The sequence below is a fragment of the Rhododendron vialii genome, chromosome 11a, assembly GCF_030253575.1.
Source record: "Rhododendron vialii isolate Sample 1 chromosome 11a, ASM3025357v1".
Classification (NCBI taxonomy): domain Eukaryota; kingdom Viridiplantae; phylum Streptophyta; class Magnoliopsida; order Ericales; family Ericaceae; genus Rhododendron; species Rhododendron vialii.
Genome location: NC_080567.1, coordinates 37,073,547 through 37,098,017, shown reverse-complemented (window position 1 = coordinate 37,098,017; position 24,471 = coordinate 37,073,547). Strand labels below are relative to the sequence as shown.

The 24,471-nt window shown below is 37.9% G+C and overlaps 3 protein-coding genes across 5 annotated transcripts; 1 reads left to right on the top strand and 2 right to left on the bottom strand.

The window, feature by feature from the left end:
- Positions 1 to 3,557: 3,557 nt before the first annotated feature.
- LOC131307944 (uncharacterized) lies at positions 3,558 to 4,692 on the bottom strand. Its single transcript, XM_058334702.1, has one exon. The coding sequence runs from the start codon at positions 4,422 to 4,424 to the stop codon at positions 3,780 to 3,782; it is 645 nt and encodes a 214-aa protein (XP_058190685.1). The 5' UTR covers positions 4,425 to 4,692; the 3' UTR covers positions 3,558 to 3,779.
- Positions 4,693 to 14,295: 9,603 nt separating this feature from the next.
- Positions 14,296 to 16,961, top strand: LOC131307943 (small ribosomal subunit protein eS25). The gene is made up of 4 exons (XM_058334701.1): positions 14,296 to 14,436; positions 14,563 to 14,637; positions 14,871 to 15,005; positions 16,689 to 16,961. Exons 1-4 carry the CDS (start codon positions 14,434 to 14,436, stop codon positions 16,800 to 16,802), a joined length of 327 nt encoding a protein of 108 aa, XP_058190684.1. The 5' UTR covers positions 14,296 to 14,433; the 3' UTR covers positions 16,803 to 16,961.
- A 625-nt stretch (positions 16,962 to 17,586) lies between these two features.
- LOC131307942 (uncharacterized) lies at positions 17,587 to 23,931 on the bottom strand. 3 transcript variants are annotated; one of them, XM_058334698.1, is made up of 5 exons: positions 23,694 to 23,931; positions 20,718 to 22,003; positions 20,448 to 20,473; positions 18,275 to 19,087; positions 17,587 to 18,132 (listed from the first exon to the last, which is right to left on the bottom strand). In XM_058334698.1, the coding sequence occupies exons 2-4, from the start codon at positions 21,937 to 21,939 to the stop codon at positions 18,314 to 18,316; spliced, it is 2,022 nt and encodes a 673-aa protein (XP_058190681.1). In that variant the 5' UTR covers positions 21,940 to 22,003; positions 23,694 to 23,931; the 3' UTR covers positions 17,587 to 18,132; positions 18,275 to 18,313. The 3 variants fall into 3 exon arrangements, with proteins under 3 accessions (XP_058190681.1, XP_058190680.1, XP_058190682.1); XM_058334697.1 differs by having other exon boundaries at positions 17,587 to 19,087; XM_058334699.1 differs by having other exon boundaries at positions 17,587 to 19,087; positions 20,718 to 21,927; positions 23,694 to 23,913.
- Between the last annotated feature and the right edge of the window lie 540 nt (positions 23,932 to 24,471).

Sequence of the window (24,471 nt, the reverse complement as noted above, 5' to 3'; positions counted from 1 at the left end):
TCACCATCATTTTTATGAGTTGGTCTGGCGATCCGGAAAAGAGTTGGTAGCTTGGGATGAAGTTTTGTTGAGCTCTAGGCCTTTGCCTTTGCCCACGAATTGCGCCTAGAACAGGGGATAAAAGAACATAATTACATTATCCCTTCGACTGCAGTAAAGCGGGAGATTAGGTTCCAGCACTCCCGCTTTGCCCATTCTTTGTAGATGGAATCCTTAGTTTCGCCTTCCGGTCAGCTGTTGGTCCCTCCCTTTCTTTGGGCTTCTTTTTGAAGGGTGCTCACCCAGCGCTAATGCTAGCTCTGGGCACCGCAATAAAAGCTCCCATGACTTCATTTCTTCTTTTTGACTGGGTGATATTTAATAATCATTAATTTTGTTTGAAAATTGTTTACCTGTTCATCAAGTAAGATCAATCTGAGCGTCACGGAAGGTAGAAGCGGATTAATCACTTCTACCATCCTTACCAATCGAGCTTTTACTCTCCATAAATATCCATTTTGACATAAATCAGTAAAATAAGGATAAGGGACGTCCATTATATCACCTATATGAGAATTAAAGATTTAACAAAGTATATAAGATAAATCGATTGATATCTATATAAAGCTCAAACTCCAACACAAATTAGGAGTGCTTACTAGTTGTGCAGTTCGCATGTACATTTGACACTTCAATTACGCTTTTTGCATCCCCTTGATGTTGGACTACTTCACCTATGTGCAGTGCAATTTCTTTTGATTATTTTGATTGGCTAAGTATATTTCAAGATTTTTAAAAATGAAAGCTACTGCATGCATACCATTAGGTAGGTTGAATTCAACATTTATCTCTTCATTTGGTTCTTGAGCATTGTCGTGCAAGCCAACCATTTCAGACACGTGTGACACCTTTATTGTTTCATCTATATTATATAAATAAGAAACTCTTTTATGTTAGCAAACTGAAAACCGCAATTTATAAGATTTACACATATATTCGCTCACCCTTTGGTGGGCCTGCTTCTCTATTCTGCTCTTCTATTGGTACTTGAGCATCCACATGCATCTCAACTCTTTCAGCCACTGGAATCATATTAATATCATTCTCACATTTTATCATGTAAATGGGACACACTAAACTCGATTATTACACTAAATGCATACCAAACTCGTGAGCACTCTCATGCAGGTGGCTTATTCCTTCGGGTTTTCTTTTTAATCTTTGTTTTGATCATAAATTTTTTATTTAGAAGGAGGAACACAGTTATGTCAATCTTTTTTTTTTTTACTAATGTAGTTACCCATCTTCATTTTTTTGGTGTCCCGTTTGCAGGATGAGTAATGCGAATGAAATTAATATGCAAATTGACCTAGTTGAAGAGCCAAACATACAAATTGAACCACCAAATGGTAAGACTTCTAAACTACGTTTTTTACTCCACTAACAATACTGACTTTCTTTTGTTTACATATATAGATGAAGGAAGCGTTTGTTGGCATGAGAGTGCTCGCAAAGAAGATAAAGAAAAAAATGGTATGCATTTATAGTAATTTGCAATTGAGTTTTTGTTTCCCGTTTACATGATAATTTGTGACAATAAAATGCTACCAGTGAGCGTAGTCGAGACGAATAAGGATGCTCATGCGTTTGTTGAAGATCAAAACATGGAAATTGACCCACCAATTGGTAAGACTTCTAATTACAAATACTAAATTTGAAAAACTTTGGCGATGAGTCCAACACATGAAAATTAGAAAATTAAAGCAGAAATAACACTAGTAGTACCAAGCAGGGGTGTTTCTCAAAGATAGTGATTTGTCATTACTGGTTTTCAGTGCACAAAAACTCTACAGCAAGCAACAAGTTAAGCTATCGGAGCTTAACTTGTGTTCTTCGTTTGTTTTGAACATTACAGCTCAACTTGTGTTCGGTTTGCGAAAATCTCATCTAAGATCGGCTGGTAACATTTAACAAATCAATCTTAAGCATGTGTTAAAACCCGTAAAGTTTTCAAACCAAACTCTAACTCTTCAAAAAAAAAAAAAAATTAGTGTCACATTGCACAAATTCCAGGAGTTGCGAAATTGCAGAAAATTTTGGTGCAACTATAGCACTACTATATGTTGATTAAATTTGCTCATACTTTGTGATTAAAGATGAAGATTCTTTTGTGAAGCCTCAATGCTGTGCATGGATTTGACTCACTTGTCCAATACCTACCTGGAACTGCTTTCTTGGGTAAAAATTTCAAAAGGTGATGCTCGATGTTCTTGGAAATTCCAATGACCAAATGGCCACTATGGTAGTATCAAATATCAATGCATATGCAGTATATGTTTTCAGAAAGAGGAATTCGAATACTATTCTCCCCAACCATGCCACTTCTTTCTTTCTTTTTTATCCGCATGCCACTTCTTTTTCCTTGCCCAAATTTAAAGCTAGATGTACTAGAAATGACTATCCATCCATTCTAATGTGTCCAAATATGGATTGTTACTTACACCAAAACTGTATAAGCGACACGGGAAAGAGTTTGTTTATCACAAGGGAGTTTTCCATTGGAATATATGCTTCCGTTTATTGTCGATATAGATGTTTTCGCTCGTTACGTAACCAATTTCTTATTTTTGTTTTCCGTCCTCCCGTATCGAAAGAGATTTGCAAGAAGATAATCCCGATATAGGTGTTTTCGCTCGTTACGTAACCAATTTCTTATTCTTGTTTTTTCGTCCTCCTGTATCGAAAGAAATTTGCAAGAAAGATAATCCTAACACACAGACATGCCAAAGATGTTTATCGTTTGTCAATAAATTGAAACACAAAATCACATTCCCAGAATTTTGCGATGTGTATAAAATTCCACGAGTTTCGAAATTGTGGTGCAACTTTACCACTAATCTATTATGGCTTTTAAAATTTTCTCATATATCCTTGGTCAGGTGATTAAAGATAAAAGATGCTAAGCATCAATGCTGCGCATGAATTTGGACTCTCTTGTCCCATCAAAAAACTCATAGAAGTGCTTTGTTGGGTAACACTTTTAAAAGAAAAACTCCACATTGGCCATTATAGAATATCAATGTTTTCAAAAAAATTGGAATTAGAATACTATTCTACCCAACAAGCCAACAATACCACTGCTTTTTTCTTTCCCAAATTTAAGGATAGATATTTACTTTGAAATTCCCATCCAACTATTCCAACCCCGAATCCGATTCCGAGAGTGTCTGGAGTTTGATTTATTCACTCACAAGAACATTGTCCTCATTTGTGATTTGTTTAAACACTAAATACCCAATAAGTTTCTTTCTGATTATTATTCTCATTTCTCTATTTATCTCTCTTCATTTATTGCCAAAAAAAAAAAAAAACCTCAAAACGCAAACAGAAAAAGTCGCGTTCCCAAGGCACTCTAGATCAGCGCCGTCTCGAGCTTTAAGCGTGATCCGCTCCATTAGCTTACAAAAGCTCAACCCATAGAACAACCTTGTAAATAAAAATAATTATTTTTAGGCATCAATAACCCAGCGATCGGCTCCCAGGTTTCCATTATTGAAGGCAATTATGAATGCAAGTAATTTTAACTCACTTGTCAACCCATCAAACAAATTTATTTATAAATATTCCGAAGTACCAAAAAAAATTCAAACAAGTTTATTTTCCACTGCCATACAATTATCCAAGCACTTTCTTTAACTGTACTACTGCCACTTACACCGCCAAATTCCAAACAGGAGAAAAGAAAAATACATACGAAAGGAAGAAGTTGGAAACAGAGTAAAACAGAGGATTGCTTGAGCTTAGTAGCTGCTAACAATGGCTGAAAACTCTTCTTCTTCCCTGAGAGACTTCTGCTGCCTAGCAATGAAATCCTCCACCTTCCGCCGGAACTCCTCGTTACTCATTTTCTCCGCCGGAGAAGAACCCACCTCCGCCGATGTGCTTTTTCGGCGACCTTCCGTCACCGTCCGCCTTAATTGGTGTTTCATTTTCTCCTTCTCACCACCAACCCTGCCTAAATTTTCAGAGTGAGTCCTTTCAATCCTCCTCCTTTCCCCGTAATTAACATTATCCTCAATGATTTTATCCTCTTTCTTCTGATTCTCGCTCTCGATTTCGTGAACAATATGATTCTTTACACTGTTCTCAACATACTCTTCACAGAAATCAGTAGTCGCTCTATTTCCAGAGCAAAGCCGTCCTGATTTCACTACAAGGATGACGACAATCGCGTTTCCGATCACGAACACGAATTGAGGACTAAACAGGGGACGGAAGAACTCACTCGAGAATTTAAACGAGCAGGGGAATGGAAGGGAGAATCTTGAAATCATTAACAGAAGGACGAAAAACTCGACGATCCGGAACAGAGCGGTGATCCTTCGGTACCTTAAATTAGCCTTGGTCTTCTCGATTTTGAGGTTTACGATGTTGATTGAATCCATTTTCAGGGGAATTGGGTTGAATATTGAAGTGGGTTTATGGGGTTTCACTCAAAAGGGAGAGGGAATGGGAACAGAGCAAAGGCGAAGGTGATTAGGTCAGGGGGAGAGGTTCGTGAGGAGAGAGAGTTTGGCTCAAATGTTGTCATGATCATGAGAAACAGAGGAAACAGGGGAAACAGAGAATATAGAGAGTGGTGGTATTGGTAAGAAGAGATAAGTGCAGAGTGGTTTTGTTTGGTTTTCTTTAGCTTTGGAGTTGGCAAGTGAAAGGTATATATAGACTCTGGAGTTGGAAATAGTTGATAAGATCAATAATGTGAAAATAAGGTTTTTGAATAGTGAAAAAATATAATAATGAAAAAAAAGAAGAAGTGAATGGAAGTTGGATTCTTTTGTCTTTCCTGTATTTTTGGGCTTAATTGCAAGAATACCTCGTTAACTATCATTTTTTAGCAACTTCACCCCCTTAACTACCAAACTCCCCAACTACACCCCCTTAACTATCAAATTTGAGCAACTTCACCCCCTCTCCCATTTTTCCATCCAATTTTGTTAGGAATTTGGATGAAAAATGGCAAAGTTGGATGGAAAATTAACTCAACATACCAAAATGACATTTAGGTATGTTACACACACACACTCTCTCTCTCTCTTTCTCTCTCTCTCTCTCTCTCTCCTTAACACCAGATTATACACCCCCCCCCCCCCCCCCCTCTCTCTTTCTCCTCCACACCAGATATTCTCCTCTCTCTGCACGATCTATTCCCTCCATCTACACCACTTGACTTAAACCTAGCACCCCTTTTCACGAGCAGCACCACCTCCACAAGATCTCCATCATTTCCTCCTCCTCCTCCCTCCTCCCCTCACCACCCAAGCACACCACGAGGGTGGTTGTAGATCAGCTGCTCAACGATCCAAGGGTGTCCTTGCAAACACCCGATTACCCCCTTCTCTCCTCCTATTGAAACTATTTTTTTAAGCTTAGAGGTACCTTGGTCATTTTCTTTCAATCCATCCATTTTTTTAACGGAAAATAAGAGAGGGGTGGAGTTGCTCGAAGTTGGTAGTTAAGGGGGTGTAGTTGGGGAGTTTGGTAGTTAAGGGGTGAAGTTGCCAAAAAGTGATAGTTAAGGGGGTGTTCTTGCAATTAGCCTTTTTCCGGAGTATTCGGTTTTCTACTGTCTAGATTTGGACGAAAGGAAAGTCCCTATAATTGTAACTGCCCAAAAGTGATTTTAATGATTCAAATTTCTCGATATACAAGGATACGGAAAAAGTAGACAGGTATATACAAGTTAGGATGATGCTACGGTGTCCCCGGTCATTTTGGGGACACCGTAACTTTTGGCATAACTGTGCATTAAAAGCATAACAAAAACTAGTGATGTGTATAACCAAAACCTTACAAAGGCATAACCCCCAAAATCCCGTTATGCCTCTGTAAAGTTTTGGTTATACACATCACTAGTTTTTGTTATGCTTTTAATGGTCGATTATGTCAAAAGTTACGATGTCCCCAAACGGCGGGTGGACACCGTAGCATTTTCCTACAAGTTATTGTGCTTGTGTACTTCTTCTTCTTCTTTTTTTATATAAAGCAAGCAGAATGATGCTATGGTGTCCCCGGTCATTTTGGAGACACCGTAATTTTTGGTATAACTTTACCATTAGGAGCATAACTAAAATCAATTACAAGCATAACAGAACCCAAACAATGCATAACCAAGGAATATCTAAAAAATTAACCAAGGCGTAACTAAACCCAACCAAGGCATAATAAATAAGTTATGCCTTGCTATGGTTTTGGTTATGCGTTGCTATGGTTTTGTTATGCTTGTAATAGGTTTTGGTTGTACTCATAATGATTTTGTTATGCCAAAAGTTACGGTGTCCCCAAAATGACCGGGGATACCGAAGTCATTCCCAAGCAGGTTTACTATTTAATGTTACCAACTACAAGATGAGTGTATTAACTCTAAGCAAAGGATGATGCTATGGTGTTTCCAGTCATTTTGGGGATGTAACGCCCCGATTTTTCAAGAAAATTCGGAAGCATTAACCCTAAAATATACTGAATTTTACAAACTATTAGGCCCTTATTTATCCTTATACAAAAATTACAATTTCAAAATAATACAAAAATCTATGTATATTTATTTAACAAAAGCAACTCTAGAGCGACTCTAGTTTTGACATGAATTCCAAGTAACGTTGGCCCAGACTCCGTTCCAAGAGGTCCCACCTGTATCAACTGCTCCACTGTGAAATCATACACACTCTGACAAATTGAATGCCGAAGCAAACGATTTGCCAGGATAGAAACGTATCCTGAGTGATAATTCACCAAGTAGAAATCCTAAAACCCAATACCACATTATGCAGATTAACGAAATAATAATTCATAATATACAGAAGGTACAGAATAATAACACATTGTCTTTTTCTTTACTATCCATCATCTTATATGAAATCTAAGGATCATCTCCAATAGATCTTTTCCTCCCACATCCACTAACTATAACCGTCTCATGGGTCCACCATTCCTCTTACTTATCCTGCACCAGGGTCCTAAGTGAGCGCACCTAAGTTATGTACCGAGCATGTTCTCACTTAAGACCATAACAGGAGGATAGAGTCATCCCATGACGTATCATCGTACATTAGGGTCGGACATCCACTACCCCACGCTAACTATAACCGTCTCATGAGACTCATTCTCTTTCCCAAAGAGAAACTTCCCATGACGTATCATACATTAACGTCTCACTAACTATAACCGTCTCATGGGACCCATTCTCTTCCTCGAAGAAAAACTTTCCATGACGTATTATACGGTAGCGTCTCACTAACTACAACCGCCTAATGGGACCACATTCTCTTCCTCGAAGAGAAACTTCCCATGACGTATCATACATTAGTATCACAACATCGAGCCCCGCAGGTAACCCATTTCAACACAGGGCCCCATAGGTTACCATTGCCATCGCCATGGCTCAATTCACAATCCACACAGTACTCACACTTTCAACACTTTACCATTTTCCATTTACTTATCATCCTCTACATGATTTACTACTCGTAACCACCCCAGAAACCTATTTGTTCAATTTACAGCCGCAACAAAATATCACACGGTTCAACATTTCAACTAAAAGTACTAACATCACATAACCATGCGATAAAATTAATTCTGTCATAGAATTAATCATGCGCGTAACAAAATAATATTCAGTCAAACAATTAATTACTACACTTAAAATTAAGTCTATTTCTCTCGTTTAGAAACTTTATAAGACATTTCTACTATTTAAACATTTTTTTAACTTTCATATTATTCATAGATTTTACAAACTAATTTTTATTGAAAAATACTTATTGCTAAATTTAGTATTTACTATATATTAAATATTAATATGAGATTTTTATAACAACAAAATTATGCGATGCTATTTTAGTCAATATTTATTAGAGTTAAAGATTAACTAATATATAATCTAAAATATTTCTTGATTACAATCTAAATAAATTTTTACTAGTAAAAATTATTGTGAATATTTCATAAACATTTATTTACCCCAATAATTTATTAAACACGTAAACGTCCACTCAAATACAAATCAACAATGCATCATCAATAATAATTTCACAATTAAACACTTGTTAAACGATCATAAATTTTCACAACGTATAACACTAATCATTCTAGCATAACCGAACTGAATTTTAATATAAACAGGACTAAAAATAAATTAACAATTTAACAGCAGGTCATCATCTTCAATAAACTTTAAATCTAAGTCCTAACTCCATTAAAATGCAGATTAAGGTTTCGGGTTTCCGGAAAACTACCTCAAACGCGATTCTAAGTCCGGATAAGTGTTATACGGTGTCCATAGATTGCCGTGGTGGTTCTGAAATCTCGAGGCAACGTCCGGCGGCACTCCATCAGGGCCTGCAGCGGCAATGTGCCCACGAAACTCACGGTATGCACACACCTTCGGCCACAACTCTCTCTCTCTCTCTCTCTCTCTCTCTCTCTCTCTCTCTCTCTATTCTAGACTCAACAATAGAATTGAGAGTGAAATAATATACTGGTGTTCAATTTTCGGATTTATGTGGGTATGTATAATGAGAGAGAATAAGATAGCAAGAAGATGAGATGATAAGTGTAGAAGTGGTGGAATGAGGAAGGAGAGTGATATTGATAATGATAAAAAGATAGGGGACAAATGCCACATTTGGGGAGGGGGGGTTTCAATTCTAATGTATGTGGACGTTTGTATGTACATGGTAAGAATGTATCTGGACGCTTTTATGTATAGGATGAGAGAGAGAAATGAATAGTTAGTTTGAATAGAGTTCTACTTAGGGTTTAGATAGAAAAGATAAGAGATGAATATGAATCACTGATTTCCTGTATATCTAAAGTTTAAATACATATCTTATACAATAGTGCAAATAATATCAATTGTACACATAATAATATATTTTAATTATTCAATCTAATTAATTATTGAATTAGGAATTTAACAATATAAATTTGTATTAAAAAAAATTGGGTCGAAAATCCAGGTCGTTACAGGGGACTCCGTAATTTTTGGCATAATTTCACCATTATGAGCATAACTAAAACCCATTACAAGCATAACAGAACCCAAACAAGGCATAACCAAGAAATATCCAAAAAACTAATCAAGGCATAACAAAACCCAACCTTGCTATGATTCTGTTATGCTCATAATGGTTTTGGTTATGCTCATAATGGGTTTTGGTTATACTCATAATGGTTTTGTTATGCCAAAACTTACGGTGTCCCTAAAATGACCGGGAACACCAAAATCATTCCCCTAAGAAAATTGCACTTTACATTCCAAAAAGTGTAGTTCACGTTCCACTTTGTCAATGTGTTTTTTTGTCCATTTGGCCACCTTAACAAAGAGATTCAACTTGAGAAATTCCGTTTGACCAAAAAAAAAAAGATGCAACTTGCCACATCCATTCTAATCCCGGACGAAAACGCCTTCCGTAAAAAATCACGAGTTGGAGCGATGAGGACAAAATATTGACACATAGAAGTTCCAACTCATATGTTGTTGCATTCGATTTCCAGAGAGGATGTGGACTTTTTATTCAGTGGTGGACTTATGATTTTATTTGAAATTTGAAGACTTATTATTATTCAAGGGTGTAAACTTGTGAGTTTATTATTCTTAGGGGCCAAGTTAGATTTTTATGCTCCTTCCTTGCTAAGAAACAGCCACGTAGGAGTATAATAATTAATTTGCTTTCTTTCCCATTTCAAATCTCTCACTTCAAAGTGACTCAACTTTTCCTTTCCGTTATTACTGTTGCATGCCCCCAACAGTAAATTTGAGTGATTTCGTTCGGCGCATTCGAGCCATCCGATACATTTTTGGACAATTCGGATTAAAACTATCTCTCTTCTCTCATCCCAACATTTTATCTCTCATTTTTCTCTCTCCATATCTGAGCCGTTCAAACACGCAATGTACGGCTTGGATGAGCGAGCGGACACTACGTGGTACTCGCTCGGCACTGAAAATTCTTCCAGTAAATTGAGATGATTCTGGGTTTCAGACTAGTAATTTTCTCCCATCAATAATGCAAAGAGAGCACAGCTTTAAGTGGCAATAACTAAAAAAGAAGCGGATCAAAAAAAAAAACTAAAAAAGAAAAAGAAGATCGTCGGTTTATTAGTATTAGTAGGTCCCACACGAAAAGCTTGGAATTTCACAGATCGAGACCAGTTGAAATTGTTGAATTGAGTCCGCGATTGGGACGTCAAACTCTCTCTCACTGTCCACAAGGAAAAAATAAAAAGTCTCATTTTGGGTTAGCCCCCTCGGATAAAGTATTAATTGAGATATTTAATTTGATGTCAAAAAAATATAGGCTTAGTTTAATTGTGATCTACGATTGGCCCAAGTAGAGGGCGGGAGCTTGAACACGTCTTCTTGTAATGAACTACTATTATTTAGAAACGAAAGAAGTATAATCTCATTGTTAACCAATTACTGTAAATATTGGAGGGAGAGTCGTTGTTAAAGATATTGAGCCAGTTTGTAATTAAGTCACATGAGGTGCCTGTGTAAGTCAAATAATGGGAGTGAGAGCGTGAAAGTGCCATGTTAGAATATCTCACTATTACGGAGTATTAACCTTCGCGAGAGTGACAATCGACACGGAAAGCGGACCTAAATATTGGGTGACCTCGCTTAGGAGATAAATATTGGGCTCTATGGTGCCTGGTGGGGACACTAACTTGTAATTGGGCTCTATGGTGCCCGATGGGGACACTAACTTGTAATGGGTCAGATCTATGAGTGATTACGCAGTGCTCATCCTTGAGCATGAACACCGTCACACGGTGCGAGCTTCATGAGCATTTTCTACGACACATTTATATGAGAGTCACACTTTGAATTACAACACATTTGGTAGTGTTTCAAAATCAAGTAATAATTTTTCCCCGGATCTATCACTCATCTATGTGCTCCATTATTTAGGTTATATCGCGAATACAATGACATTGACAAGTACCAGAAATATTTTAGAAAACAATACTAACAGCAAAAGCATGGAGTTTTATGGGCTAGGGAAGGCACAAACTATATAGGGAACAAACATGCCTTTTCTCAATCATTCTTTTACCTAATCTAATCATACTTATTACTATATTCTCCAAGTAAGACAATAATGCACTATTTATATATATTCCCCACTGCATATAATCGAACCTAATCCCACCCCCCCCAATGATCTTTATTCCAATATCTATTTTTGATTCAAAGTTTAGAAGCCATCTTTCTAGAGGCTTCAAAAGGCTACTCCTACTTGACTTGAGAAGAAGAGATAATAAGGCCACAAACAGATCTCCCAAAGTCTCAAAATCTTCACCTCTCAAATTGTTTGTTTAAGGCTTATGGGAATTTTAAATGGACTTTATATATTACCTTTTATATGGTGGAAATATATATATATTTTCGCAACTTTTCCGCATCTGCGGCTAGTGATTCTTTAAAATAATTTACTTTTTTTTTAAAAATATATAGTTTGCACAGTTTCAGAATCTTTCAAAAATGATAGTGGGTTTTTTTTGCTTGTATTTTTATTTTTGGGGTCTGTGTTATCTGCGAGTAATATGCTCTCTTTTAAGTGCTTGATTGCAAGCATTAATGCTTTCTTGACTCGGACAGCACTTATACAACAAGGTTCCCTACATTTATCCCATATATATCCTGTTTCTGTAATTATACAGCATAAATTCTGATGGGCATGCCTGGCAAAACGGTAAAGTTGCTCCATTGTGACCTGGAAGACATGGGTTCGAGTCGCGAAAACAGCCTCTCTGCTTGCCAGGGATAAGACTACGTACATCAACCCTTCTCCAAACCCCGCAATAATAAGAACCTCGTGCACTAGGTTTGCCCCTTTGTACAGCATAAATTCCATTCCTTTCACACGAATCTATATAAATCCATTCCAACGGCTCTAGGGCCATAGACATATATATGTCTATACAAACCATTACTAGCTTGCACGTCATATTATTCTGCATCTCGAAAAAAAATCACACGTCTTGCATATTACGTGAAATGCCTGTTGAACGCGAAAGAGATGCTAATAGTATAACTCTTTTTTTGGTATGGAATTTTTTCTTTGCTGATTAAAAAAAATAATAATATCTCTTTTTGGAGGTGGAAAATTGTGCAAGTGTGTTTAGATAAGCTACTGCTTTATAGTTTATGTAATCGAACAAATTCAAGTAGATCCATTTTCAATTTTTGCTTACAAATTGTTAGGATCGTCACACACGCACACGCACGATTTACGAGTATAAAATAGTAAAGAATCAACACAAAGATATACGTGGTTCCTCAAAATCGGGTACATCCACGGGAGCGAGAACAACTGCTGTTCTTTATTATCACGGTATGGAATAGGGTTTACAACATAGAGTATTTATAACTACTCTATTCTAACCCTAACCGGATTTGGCCTGTATCCCAAAAATACCCTTGTACGATACCGTGGCCTTCTTTCTAGAACTCCCTAGTATCTCTTCATACTTAACATATGAGCCGCAGTTCTAACACAAATGAATTTTATTATACTTTTAACTAAGCTGCAGCTATCAGTCAAGAGGTGGAGGTCATTATTCATGATATTCAGGTTTTGAGCAGAAATTTCCACTGCTATAGTTACTCTTTTGTACGTAAGGCTAGTAACAAGGTTGCTCATGTTTTGGCTAGAAAATGTGTGAATGGTTCGGGGTCTTGTCTTTGGACTGAATCCCTGCCGTTATGGTTACTCGATCCTCTTTGTTGGGACAGGTCTTCCGCTTGATGTTCGTTATTGGTTTTAATAATACTATCTGTTATTGTTGTGGAAAAAAAAAAAAAAACTAAGCTGCAGCAAACAGGTCCCTTGTAGAACATAGGCAATACTTGGCCTAAAGATAAAAGTGAGGGAAAAAATCGTTAATCCGTGAATCTAGACCGAACTAGTCGAAACCACTTAATTCGGATTGCTTTTCTTAGTGATTTGATTTGGTCACTGTCCAAAAAAACCAAAAAGAAGAACAAATCCAAATGGTTCGGTTCGTGAAGTTTTTATGTAGATGGTGGTTCAAGTTTCGAACCGATCCAATCCGTATTCATACAACAATAAACGTGCACAATTTATCTTTATGTGGGCACCCTAAATAAAATTTCAACTAGCATAATCAATAAGTGTAGTGCTAGCTGCACCGACCAAAGTGTAGGGAAACCGTACCGACGGCCACCGGACGGCCGTCTCCGGCCACCGGACGGCCGATCCGAGCCGTCCAAAAATTTTAAAAAAAAAAACCGAGGGGCCCAACGCGGGAATCAACGGCATCCGAGGTGTGTAAGGTGCTTGATCCGAGCACCATTTTTTCGTGTATATATGTATATTCCGCGAATATACATATATACACGAAAAAATGGTGCTCGGATCAAGCACCTTACACACCTCGGATGCCGTTGATTCCCGCGTTGGGCCCCTCGGTTTTTTTTTTTAAAATTTTTGGACGGCTCGGATCGGCCGTCCGGTGGCCGGAGACGGCCGCGCGCGGCGGTCGGTACGGTTTCCCTACACTTTGATCGGTACACATAGGATTTCTGAATCAATAAATACTCATTCTACATAAACTTACCATATTTCATGACCATTTACGTTTGATTTCTTTAGTGTTCTGTTTGTTGTTTTTCCTATAGTTTTTTATGCTTTAATTGCTCTATAAATAGTTTTTCTTTTCAAACCTTGAAGTAAACCGTGGTTTCCGCTCGAAACCGAACCGTTTATATAAGTTTGCATTGGCTCGGTTCTATGAATTACACGGTTTGGTTCTAAAAATTCTTAACCTGTAGTATTGGTTTGATTCTCGATTTACAATAAATCTGAACCAATCTAGTCCACGCTCATCCCTACCACGAATACTTTCCAACAAAACACTACTCTCTTTAATCACAACTCTCATGAAAAACATCAACTTATAGCCCAAATGTAAATAAAACTCCAATTTTTTGTTGGGCCAAGCCCAGAAAAGCCCCAACCTATTACTATAAATGGTCCCAATTGTTGCTTCTAGTTGGGCTTGGGATGAGATAAAATAGCCCAACCATCAAATAAAGTAGGGAAAATAACGGTCCAGAACGTGTTTCGATAATTAATACCCTCTAAAGACATACTACAAGAACAATTATTAATGCTGAAAATATTCTTGGCGGATATTAATTATCAAAATACTGTCATTGACCGTTATTTTCCCGATAAAGTATCTCAAAGCCCAATAAGAAAGTCCCATACCATGAATCAATGAAACGACACCGATTCAACTGGCTTGAAACCAATTAAATACCCAGTTCTTGGCCTCCTAGGGTTTGTAGAAGCATTTCCCTCTGCCTCTCACGTCCTCTCTCTCCCTGCTTTCCTTCCTCCGCCGCCGCTCTCCTCCGATCCCATGGTACCAACTCTCCCTCCCTCCGCCCCATTTCATATCATTTTCTCTCTATGTCTCTCGCTCTAAAGATATGTGCGTGTGTATCTATCTATGTATATGTAAATATCTCACTGAATTTTGTTTTTGCAGGCTCCGAAGAAGGAAAAGGCTCCTCCCCCGTCATCCAAGCCAGCCAAGTCCGGCGGCGGCAAGCAAAAGAAGAAGGTCACAACTCTCTCTGTCTCATTTTTGTGTAATTGCTTGATTGATTGTTTGTTTATGTTAGGATGCGTTCCGCTATACTATTTGACTAAAGGCTGATGAAAATAGTCAAGTTGTTAGTCCGCGAAAACATGGTTTTTAGTCCTTTTAGTTAGCAGAAACGCCCCCTTAGTCGTGGTTTGTGAATGTGATGGATTTGATGTAAATGTGGACAAAAAAAAAAAATGGTTTTGCAGAAGTGGAGCAAGGGAAAGCAAAAGGAGAAGGTGAACAACATGGTGTTGTTTGACAAGGCTACCTATGACAAGCTTCTCTCTGAAGCCCCCAAGTACAAGCTCATCACCCCTTCCATTCTCTCTGATCGTCTCAGGGTAAATTTGCTTTTTGATACTTCTTCTTCGTCTTCATTTATGATTCTTATTAGTGTTAGCTTATTGCCTGATTGCATATTGTTACTTTTTCTGTGCATTCGTATTGCGTTACATGCCTAAATTCGATGAGGAGGAAAGTGAGATGGTTAAATTCTTGTTTGGCTATTAATGTCGTGGGAATATGTGTGATGGTGGAGTGGGGTTTCTGTGATCAAGCATTTCTGTGATCAAGCAATTAGGTGTTTCATTAGAACAGTGTTTGGGTGTTCAAACTTCACAGAACTTTGGGCACAATGAACTTATATGACGTTACGGTTGAAGTTGTAATGTGGTTTTCCGTTTTCATTTGTCCACTTGTCTTGTTTGGAAGATGTTTCTATGCAAAATTTTGGTCTTTTGAGGTGAAAGCTTAGGCTGAAAAAGATGGAGCATTTTACAATTAATATAAAAACTCGAATAATCATTCAAATTTGTGGGTGTGGAGGGAAATAGTTGTTCGATTCCTTTTAAATAACTAATGACTATCTTGCATTGTTTTTAATATGAAACAGTTTTTTCATCCGTTTGCTTCTCTACTGTTATTGGGCTTTTCCAATGATTCTAAATGAGTAACTGTGATATCCAAGAATGCATTGAGTTTGTTCGGACAGTGGCCACCAAAAGGGGCATCTGACATGCATCATTTAAGTTCCTACTGTGACCGATGAGATAGAGGTCCTAAGGAAAGAAGCACTGTGACAGAAGGCAAGCAGCCAGTAATCAGCCATTGAACATTACATTTGTCGGCTTTTGGGAACAAAGCAGAAAAAGCTGGCCTACAACAAGTAAATTCTTAATGTTTGGAATATGCTTAAAAGCCTATCTCTATTGATAAGTTTGCCCAATAAATGCAACTTGTTTGGCACATGCTTCTAATCTGGAAAATGTGCTGAAGCCGGAAATTTTTTTTGCCTTTCGGCTCAATGATCTGGCTGTTGGAGCTATTGCAATGATCATTTTCAGAAGGCAAATGGGTCGTTTCTTAAGAATTGTAAGCTGCACATTTTTAACAAGGAAAACATGGATATATTCCAGTATTGGTCAAACATGACTGAAGACAGGGTAAACGAGAGAGCTTTTGCTCCAGTTGGAGTTTTTGATGAAGAGGATTTATTTTATTTTTGGACACACACTTAGCAGCTCGCATGCAATGACTAATAAACTAGGCCCTATTAGACAAAGATAGACGAAGCCTAGGTCATAATTACATGGCAAGAAAGGACTCGAAGCCGTGACGTCAAGGCTGAAATCAACTAGGTACTGGCTGGAGATTGGCTAATTTTTTGTGTTTCTTGGGCATTGCTCCCTTAGCAGCAACATGATCATGGGGGCGTTGGGACAATGCTCAAGGGAACCAACGATTTTCGATTAGTGGAGAGCCTTCTTGGCGGAGCTTAAATTATGATGACTGTCGATATGTGCTTGGGTAGCTGTTTAAATGTTATTTTCCAAGTCCATTTGTTTATTGCTCCGGTGGTTGATTTGAAAATGAGTTCTCTGTGTTGATTTTACTATAATGGGAAAGTCTAAGGTGGGTATTTGCTTTAATCAATCAGTTTGCCTTGTTATTATAATTTTTGCGAGTACATATAGATTCTGACATGTTTGCCGTATCTTTTGCTGTTTTTGCTATGAAATTTGCAGGTTAATGGATCTCTGGCAAGGAAGGCTATTAAAGATCTGATGGCAAGAGGTCTGATTAGGATGGTTTCTGCCCATGCAAGCCAGCAGATTTATACTAGAGCAACCAACACCTAGGTTTCTAGTTCTTAATTAATGAGAGATTATGTAAACCGGCCATTTGAAATTTGCTTCGTCTTGTGTTTTGTTTACGTCGTATGCGGTTGGATCTGTTAGGCTTGATCTGATGTTACGGATTTCTTGTTGTCGTCGGAATTTATGAAACCTTTTTGAAGATGTTGCCGTGTCCAGTTCTCTCGGTAATTAATACTCCTTAATATGTTGCTTTGATTAATAACATTCAGAAAGGCCCCCCCAGAATGAAGAGTAGGGCACACAGGATCCCCTGATTGAGTCACTTGATCATTATTAGTTTACCGTAGGAGTCCCATTTTTTTGCTCAAATTTGAAATTTACCATTTGAATCCAGGCGTTTTGACCTTTTTGGAAGTGCGTTGCTACTGAGCACAGTGGGTGCCGCCTTCATTTTCCATCAATGTCTCCATACCACCAATCCATCACCTAACTCATCGCCTTATCGAATTCTTGGTGAGAAATGATCTCTGTCACATTACTTGGACTTCGATTTCTTTCACTTAATGTAATCATTAGGTGACATCAAATTCGATGCAGTGATTCAAACGTGCTCGCTATGTTTCATTTTTTAACTGGAGCAAAGGCTTCCATCTCCAAGTTCAACTTAGACTTTTGGGAGCGAAGCATAGCAAAACCACGCAGCAAAATGGATCGAACCGTGGGCATATTAGATACTTGTGGGTGGAAAATTCATTGCACATACTACTAAATGGATTAAGATGCCAAAGGACTCGGAACCCAAATGAATATGTTCGACAAAGGAATCTAACTCCAAAATGAATATTCATGATGACAGATCTTAGAAATTAGAATTTGCGACATAGTTATTGAGCCATCATGAAAATAGCCTTGCAATTACATTACATTTACATGTCACTCTTAACAGAGACAAAAACCAAGAGATGTCAACTCGTCACTCACTTGAGCTAAACACATCTGCCCAGCAAGAGCAACTGAAAACAAGATGAAAACTCACAATTCGGCCTGCAGCTTTAGGGAAATGTTACAGCAAATAGCATCTTTGAAGGAGAAATTTGCTGCGGATCAAAAAAAAAAAAAAAAAGGAGAAATTTGCTGGTGGAGAAGAAGAAGATGCATTATCACCCATAGCATTGTTAAGGATAAATAACAATCTGCCACTACTTGTCACCACATCCTTCAAAAGTTGGTCCTCCAACATTTTCAAGCAAGGAACCGCACGTACCATTTTTTTTTTTTTTCCCATTTTTGTCGAGGCAAGACGAGCACATTATTGAAATTCAAGGAATCTTCAGAAATTCTCATCGACCTAGAGTCCCTTACCCTAATTCCTCTTGAGGGAAAAAAAAAAGGGGGGAACCAAATATCAAAGAGGTCAAAGAAGTACCTATGGGAATCAATCTTTCTGAATTCTGACTCTAAAAACTTCCCATTAACAGGATTTAAATCTTAGTCAACCAAGAGATTATGCTCACCCTGTGATTCCCAGTACAAGTTCCTCCGGGCAAGTCCCTTCAGAAGCATTTGGAATTCCAAATTACAAATGAACCCCTTCTCTGGAATTTACATGGTTGAAAACCACTCATGGCCTTCCCCATCAGAGCCATAGCAGCAATACTCGGAAACTGCTTATTTTGAAGGTCATCAAATTCCATCTTCGTACTCAGTGGTTCACAAACTACCATTGCTTCAGCCTTTTTTGTCTGATGAGTTCCATGACGACACCACCTTTTTATCCAAGGATTTGAAAGAAGTATATCTTGACCCTTCTTTGCTGTTTCCGCAGAAGATGACTCACCATTCAGCAATACAATTGCAGTCTGATCTTTGGCTCTCTCTTCTTTGCCATGATTTTTATGGGACATTGTCTCCGAGCTGCTACTTTTGCTGCCTTCGAAAATTTTGCCGAATAATTTATTTACCTTTTCATGAGATGGCAGTTCACCCAAATTTGAGCTTTTAGTGCCGAGTACAAATGAATCTGAGGCACTCAACTTGAAACGCTTAAGCCATCTGCTGCCCGGTTCTAGCCTTGTGGGATCATCAGGGCAATGAGCTGATTTTGATTGAGTGGGATGTTCAGTATGGGAAAGGAGGTGTTGTGCATCCAAACTCTGAGTTCTTGAAGTGGTGGGCTCCTCATTGTCCAATGAGCTTCCTGCAACTGGAAGGACAGGAACTTCTTCATTGATATCAGGTAACGTTGTGATAGGCCATCTGTGTCCGACTTCCTCTCTAGTTGATGTAATTGTAGGTTGAAATGGTGGCGTTTGGCCCGTCATGATATCCTGCAAAATTAACAGCTTCTTGTGAATGGGATAAAGAGGTGTAATATCATGTCACATTTGATGGTGGAATTTAATGATCAGAAGAACTCCATGGAACTCCAATCATGAATACTGGTAAGCGGTGAGCAAGTTATTCAACTAACAGCTTAACTATCACATATCATGCCTCCCTCGTCCCATTTATAAAATGGGAAAATGACGGCCAATGACGTGTTTTGATAATTAATACCCGTCAAGGACATTTTCAGCATTAACAAATATTCTTAGCTCGTCCTTGGTGGGTATTAATTATCAAAACACGTCATGGGCCGTCATTTTCCCTTTATAAAACATGCAGTATAAGTTAACTCTGCTTCTATGCATGGAAGATGTCATTGAGCTTACAAGAGTGGTCGGTTACCACATTCTTGCAGTAGCTTGTCCCCATCCCTACCTTTGAGCAGATTATGCAAAAAATCAATTCCTTATTTCTGTTCATATGAAAACTATTCTAACCACTCCATTGAACTTAACAAGAAAATGGCATTTGCAACAGAAGCAGAAAACAATATATAAAGAAAATACAGGTATTCAAACCAACCACCATAGCTTTTTCAACCTCCCAGTCATAGGCATCAAAAAGTAATGCTAAAAACAGATTCACACACCAAGGCAGCTTTTCATGTCTCCCCGTCAGAAACAGGGAATAAATGTGGAAGAAAGGCTCCAAATAGTCTTATTGCGAAAATCCTCATGTCAACATATTTACCATCTGATAAATAAAAAAATAAAAAAACATATTTACCATGAACTCTCTTCAATCGGGGACATTTAAATGATTTTTTTTTTTCCAGACGACAGCAAACAGTATTTAAAAGTACCCATAGGCCATAAGTAATATCAATAGAAAAGAACTTCTTAAAGACAATATCTTCCCAGTATCGCATTAAAGTTTTTTTTTATCCAAGAATTGTGCCCTGTATGTCCTATAACAATGCAAATTATTCCTCGCTGTCACATCATCTACTTCGTAAATGCAAAACAAGCTTCTCGTCGCTACTTCGATAAACTAAAAAATAAGAACGGCATACCAAGCAATCATGTCACTACTTTGCAATAGTTATGATGGTTACTCCGCCATCCTTAAGTGAAATGTTATTATCAATAGATAGTTAGATACCATCAATTCGATGATATCCGACAAGGTGTGTGTTTGTACCCATGCACAAGTATACACACATGCATGCAGGTAAGAATATACAAGAAAATGAACTACGATTTGGACCATGTGGAGTTAACATGAAAATAATACAAAGACACATTTGAAGAACTAGCAATAATATACATAATTTAGAAATCTCAAAGACATAGGAAGACTAACCTTGTTGGAGAGGGAAAAATTTACACCTGCAACAGTTGGACAAAAAAGAACTTATTATTAATTAACATGATATACATAGCACCTACAAGAACCTGGCAAGACTAATGGTTAGTTAATTACCAAAAAAAAAAAGACTAATGGTTAGTTTACTTCGCAACTTTCTAAAAAATGTTTCTACTTCAAGTGAATGCAAAGAACAAAAAATCTCTCCTATTAATATCATCAAAATTCAAGTAAGTCCAGAAGTCAAGGTGTAGCGTCAATGCAAACCTGAACGATAGTTCTGCTCCTTGTAAGCATCCATGTCCATGGTATCAGTCTCGGCCGATGATTCATTCTTTAAAAGAACTTCAGGAGCTTCAACTTCAGTATTATTTGCCCCCTCACTCTCAGCGGAGCAACCAAGAGGCTGAAGCTTTAATGTATGTGGGTTCTGACCCAAAGGCTGAGATAAACTGAGTAGTTCACCAAACATATTTCTTTTTAGTTTGGAAGATACATTTGACTCTCTGAATATCTGCTTCTCTCCGGACAAGTTAACATCTGCCTTCTTCATGCATAACAAATTACGAGTTGTCTGAGAAAATGCGCCAGGACCTCCACCAAACCCCTCTGTAGATTTTGTACTACAAATTCTCATACTTTCCATATTATGGGCATAACTTGGCATCTTTTGCAAAGAGTAACCCCCATGGAAACTGTCTGTTTTTGTTGCTTCTGGGGGGGGACTGCTACTGCTAGGAAAACAATTAGGAACACGTGTTTCCACCTTCTTGGAGCAATCTCCAAAAAGTATCGGCAAACGGTAATTTCCTGCAAAGGGATCCAGTAGCGACTGGCATGCATTTCTCCACCCCGAGACAGAAGTTCCAGATTTCACAAGGGTTGAGTGGTTATCCAGTTTCTTCTCACCAACCAAAAGTGCAGAAGGACCATTATAACCAGGGCCCTCATGTCCAAAAGTTGTCAAATTAATACTCGATAAGTGGTCTTTGGATGCTAAAACAGAGCTTAGTTGGTTAAGTTCTTGTCTACTCGTGAATGATGAAGACACTGGAGCTTTTCCTTTGCCAAATCTGTAGGGCAGAATCTGAGTTGCCTCAACATTGCTTTCAATTTGGGGCCTTGATGCTCGCACATTGAAAAAAGCGTCCGGGTCATTTTTTGGATCAAACCCACTACCAATATTTTGGCAAAGTCTGAACATTGGAAATGGTGGGCAATCTAATCTTTCATTGATCAAATTTTTTGAACTTCCCTCGTTCAGGATTCTCACAGTTCTGGCTTCAGTGACTTCTGTAAATCCCTTGGCAGATGGAGAATCACGATAATGATTGCTCTCAACACGAAGAGATAAACCATCTTGTACACAAGGTGCTGCAGTAAAGCTTGTCTGTGTCCAATGTGCCATCCAAACAGACTGATATGAATGCACGGATTGTCCAGATTTCTCATCGGCGCCATGATATGACTGTGCTACCTGGTCAGACATAACAAGTCGGCCGTCACTAACTTTTCACTGTAGTTTATCCACCGTCGGAGGGTCTTGGATTTGGCTGAAATTTTGCCATGGTAACAGCGTTACAATTCCGAAGCCAGTAGAAAACCAATTATCTATTCAAAATCTATATGAGAACTAAAAACTACATTGGCTAGGTATTTCAAGTACTTCAGACAATGGAGATCAATAACTGAAGTACTTAGTGGGGCAACATGCAAGTCTACTGATGATGCAAAATCTGCAAACAGTACATGATGTTTAATGCGCCCATATATCAGTGTGATTCTTCTTAGCGAAGATGATCACTCCAACTTCTTAAGGATGAAGCAAGGTACAAAAAAACAAACAAATCCTGCTTGATAATATAAAACCCATTTCCAAAATAAGGATCCCAAGGTCTTCAAGCATAGAAGCCGAAAACAAAAGAGAAACAAGCGAAGAAATAGACACAAATTCTCTGAGTGGAAATTAAATGTAGATATCACATACAAGAAGTGAAATCCACCAAGCTCAGTAAAAACAAGATATAGGTCAAAATACAACCCACACATCCAGTAGACTTGGCGTGGATACTCAGAAAATAAAATTTGGGTTCAATTTTCTGCTGTTCCATACAACCATTACAGCCATAGCAAGAGGATGGAATGAGCTTTTTCGGAAGTAGCTGAATTTTACAAAAGTTTGCCTTGATAGATGCCTCTACAGTTAATCCTAAAACCTTTCAAGATCAGAGTGAATGGAAATAGTTACAAGATCAATGTGGAGGTTCCGTGGAAATCCAAGCATACTAAATGTAATTAATCTTGACATTCTGCGAATAAAGGTTACCATAATCCCCATTTAATAACCTCGCGCAAAGTGTGGAGTGAGAAGGAGTATATGATAATAGAAGGTAGTAACGGAAACAGGAAAACAGTCTGCTCATCCTCACCCTTATCTCGTCCAGACTTCTACAATACTTTGAAGTTTCTCGAGTTGTCAGTCAAGTCCACTGTCCACGAAAAGGAATTCAAGGATCCAAACAAATATCACGCTAATGATAACCCTCTATGTGGTACTTCAACAAGGGAGGAAACTAAAAGAGACTTAAAGATCAGTTTCATCAAATAAGGGATCCACCACCAGCCGAGGTGTGTATCCAACAGAGATTAAAAAGGTCTTCCACCATACCAAGAGGATAAACCATATTAGAATTGAGCACGTTATTCTCAAGTTGCTAATAGTTGCCTTTTGTTTGTTGGTGCTTATTGTTTTTGGGCAAGTTTTCCCAGTTCTTTGGCCCTAGTTTAGCACCTTAGCTTCCTTTCTTACATATGTCCAATTAGTACTTATCTCTCTTGATTGTGAAAGAGTGTTTTTTGTGTGTGTGTGTAATACATTCCCTAAGCGCAAAAATAATGCTCCCTTGTTTTTTAAAGTCGGTCCCCTACAAAACGAAACTTTGCGCAGTTTTTGAACTTCAAAACGTATTTACTAAAATAATTTTTTGACTTTTTTTGCACAAAGATCTCATGGGTACTCTATCATCCCATATACAAATTAAAATTCGCTGGTAAGTAGAAAAGCAAAGACAAATCTACCACCAACAATGACTACAACTAACACTACTGACTTTGCTGAGGAAAAAAAAAATCGACCAACAGCTACAGCACTCACTCACAGAGCTGTTTCTACGGACTGAAGAAACACACAGTTATGTAACAACCTGAATGCAACAGAGCTTAATAAACAGGAATTCAGCTTACCTTTGATCTTTAACTGATCAAATCAGACACGGAATTCCAAATCCACGAGCACGGCAGCCGTCTCAGCAACGAGCGATTGGTCGTCCACCGACAGATCCAAACACCGAGATCGAAGGGAAGGTTGAGAGAGAGAGAGAGAGAGAGAGAGAGAGAGCTTTTTCAAACTGTGCTGCAGAGAGAGAGAAAGAGTTAAGAGCGTCTTCTCAAGAGGGGAGCAAAAATTGTGGTCAGAAAGAAATGGACGTACCTATATGTATGTTTGTGGATATATATGAGAAGTATGTTGAAAGAGTGAAGGAAAGAACAAGTGGAAAATATAGAAAATTAGGGGTTGTTTGGATAAAAAAGTCAAAGTGACTTATTTTTTGTTCTTATTTAAAAAAAAATTCGTATTACTTGGCTTATCATCATTTTTTTGAGATTATTGTATCCTTATGACAAGAAGAATCTAAAAACTAAAAAATTTTGATCAAAATCCAATTTTTTTTAAATAAAAACGAAAAAATTGACTTATTTGCTTATTTTCATCTTTATTTGGCTCATTTTTTTGCGGGAAAACCATTGGCTTTTTTAGAACAACAACCCCTTAGAATAGGTCCATTATCTGAACTTTGTCCCACAAGTTTACTTATTAATTTTATAAGGTCTCAAGATTATTTTAGGGTACCTAAGGGTTTAAGTATTTTCATAAGATTTTAGAGTGCACTTTTTTATTATAGGATAAGATACCCTAACAGAGTACCTAGGGTTTAGGCACTTTTATAGGGTTTTAAAGTAC